Genomic DNA, 2767 nt, shown 5'->3' with positions numbered 1-2767 from the left:
TTGTTTTACGTATATTTGAATTCATACAAATTTTAAGATGAAAACTTTCCAGACCAAAGAGAAGAAGACCTCAGGCCCTCTTTTGAAACAAAACTGGAAATAGCCACTGAGAATGATATTAGTACCTCAAAATGTATACATCCCTGTCATTCACAAGAGAATGAACTCTTCAGAAATAGCATTTTTTTTTAGTGTAAACTCACCTTGCCGATACATTTCTCACATCCTGCAAAAAATAAAAGATAATGTTAATTATGAGAGATTTTTCCTTCTGCGTATTTTCTCCTACTCTTGTTTCTTTCTGTTTTACTGTTTTAAAAATGTGAATCTTTTTATTCCCCTCTAAGGAATCATTCAAGGCTACGTTAATAACAGAACGTCAACTAAACAATGAAAGGCTCCATCAGTGGGCATGAAGAAGACAGGAGCTGAGCAAGAGACGGTGGAGTAAAGCAAAGATATCTAGGCTTCCAGTGTCATTAATGTCCTAATCTTATTCCCAAGGGAAGGTCTGACCACGCATGACAACTATTAAAACAAAGCAGAACCATATGAGAAACAGAGTACATGGACATTGATGAGTAACTTTTACAAACCTCGCTCAGGCAACGGGAAAACCCTCAACGTCTTCAGCAAATCACTGTTGTATGGGACAGCAGAGAGTGAGGAGGAACTAGGGCATATCAATGGAACATTAGTAACCTTCCCCTAGCCTCGAGTTCTAATGATTTTAGATGATCTCTCTGTGTGGATAGTACTCTAAATTATATTGAAGAGAGTTTTGTTATATGTGATCTGCTAAAATGGCAAAAATTTCCCAAAGATTACCAAAGTATGCAGTAATAAGTGACTGGACAAATGTACTGTAATGGTGGGAGTTAGACAGCATGTGTCACTTATCTTAGAGCAGTGACATATGCAGGTGACATTTGCATGTCCTGGCAGCAATGTCCAGCAAGGGTTTCCTGTCTCTGAAGATGGACCCTCCCTCCTCACCTGGAGCAGCTCCACGTCAGGCATGTGGCACGTCTCCCACAGCTCTCTGTACATGTCTTTCATCCTTTCTAAATGTTGGGTCATTCTCACTTGACTGTCTTGTAGTTGTTGGAAAAGCTCTTTTGCTTCTCTTTCCAGTGCCTGCAGTTGCAGTTGCTCCTCCTCATCGAGAAGTAGATGCATCTTTTGATATTGAATAGTGATTATCACCTTCCTTAATGACACATAGTCCTGCAGAGATGTTTGGTTAAAAGAATTACATGTTCTCACTCTCAATAGAAAACTTCAAATAATTATATGTGGGTGTAATCAAGCAATTTGTAAACTTTCTGCCTCACTCTTGCAAAGAGTCTTGAATATTTGGTGTTTTTTTTCTGTCTATCTTTTTCAATATTCCTATTCTCTCTCCCTTTTTAAATCAAAACCTATATAAAGACTTCTGGTTTCTGTCACTGTGGTGCTTCTTTACAGTTCTTACTGAGTCAATTATTTCCTCTATTTATTTCTCTTCTAGGATTTTTCCATATCTGATTCGCCTAAATGTTAAAGAACATTTAGCCATACACCATATTATGCAATTGACTTTTTTACTTTTACTATATTTTTACTCTATTTACTATTCTATTTCTTTCCTCTTCCTCACACCCAATCTTAGTGAAATGTTGTCTCATCTCCAGTGTCTGAAAAGGTTTATACCGACCTTCAAATTTGAACTAGAATACATATCATGCCATTTATCCAATATACTAGAATTAATTTGGCTAGCTTGTGTGGGCTTCTCTATTTGTGATTCCTATTATATCAATTGAAATCACTACATTTTCTTGGGATGAAATCACTATCTTTTAACTGGTAGTTTGAATTTAGCTAAAAAGTATAAACCAACATTGTGTTTATTTGCATAAAAATAAAGGAAATACTTTCATTCTTACCACTAACGAATGAAATTTTCTAGTTTCCTGATTTAGATTATTTTGTGTCTCTTGATTGATTTTCCACAAATAGTCCATTTCCTTTATAAGTTTCTCCTGCAAAAGAAGCAAGAAGCTTAGCAAAAATGAAGACAGTATACTAGATTTCATTCCCTTATCAATTAAATAAAAAGGCTGTAATTGAAAGAAACATAAATTCAAGTTAGAGTGGAGTGGCCAGATTTTTCCATGTTAAACAAATTTGGTTCTAATAATTTGGATGTGAAAAGTGATAGAAATATAATAGAGAGTTTTAAGGGACCCTTCAGATAATATCATCAATTTTCTGAGAAACTGGTTTTATATAACATGACTTTGAAAAGTGTTCTTGGTGCTGGTCACCTGTTCCACAGCTCCATTCTATACGTTCGAACAATGTTTCTAAGGAAACCTCCTTTAGTGAAGTCTCAACACAGCTATGATTAGAGTGCCAAATTAGTCAGCAACATTGAAAGGACACATTTATGTGTTATGATTGACATGGAATAATCGCCACCTCTACCATCTGCATTCTCATCACCATCATTGTCACAGGCCCTCATCATTCTTATTTGGGACTCTATACATATCAAACTGCCTTACAGGCATCACATACCCTGCATTCCTCAGCAGCCCATCCTATTGGACTGTGGCTGTGAGCCATGTGCTCTGGTGACTCAGAGCAGGGCCCACAGAGCAATTGCTTGTCAACCTCACAGAAGAGCTCCTTAGTCTCCTCATGGAGCACACAGATGTTGTGTGAGTTGTTGATGTTCTGAGGTCTGGTCTGTCTGGCTAGGGAAGCCAGCTTTTTAGTGTCG

At 37.1% G+C, this 2767-nt stretch overlaps 1 protein-coding gene across 1 annotated transcript; it reads right to left on the bottom strand.

Moving 5' to 3' along the window:
• Positions 1 to 191: 191 nt before the first annotated feature.
• On the bottom strand, positions 192 to 2760 carry LOC108524560 (tripartite motif-containing protein 64-like; the record flags this gene model as incomplete). Its single annotated transcript, XM_017865651.1, has 4 exons — positions 192 to 226; positions 997 to 1227; positions 1929 to 2024; positions 2563 to 2760. Coding segments are annotated over 4 exons (552 nt in total), but the record flags the coding sequence as incomplete, so codon positions are not given.
• Positions 2761 to 2767: the final 7 nt, after the last annotated feature.

The sequence above is a fragment of the Rhinopithecus bieti genome, unplaced genomic scaffold, assembly GCF_001698545.2.
Source record: "Rhinopithecus bieti isolate Rb0 unplaced genomic scaffold, ASM169854v2 repeat_5565, whole genome shotgun sequence".
Classification (NCBI taxonomy): Eukaryota; Metazoa; Chordata; class Mammalia; order Primates; family Cercopithecidae; genus Rhinopithecus; species Rhinopithecus bieti.
Note: the sequence above shows the minus strand (reverse complement) of the source record. Positions and strands in the feature narration are given on the sequence as shown.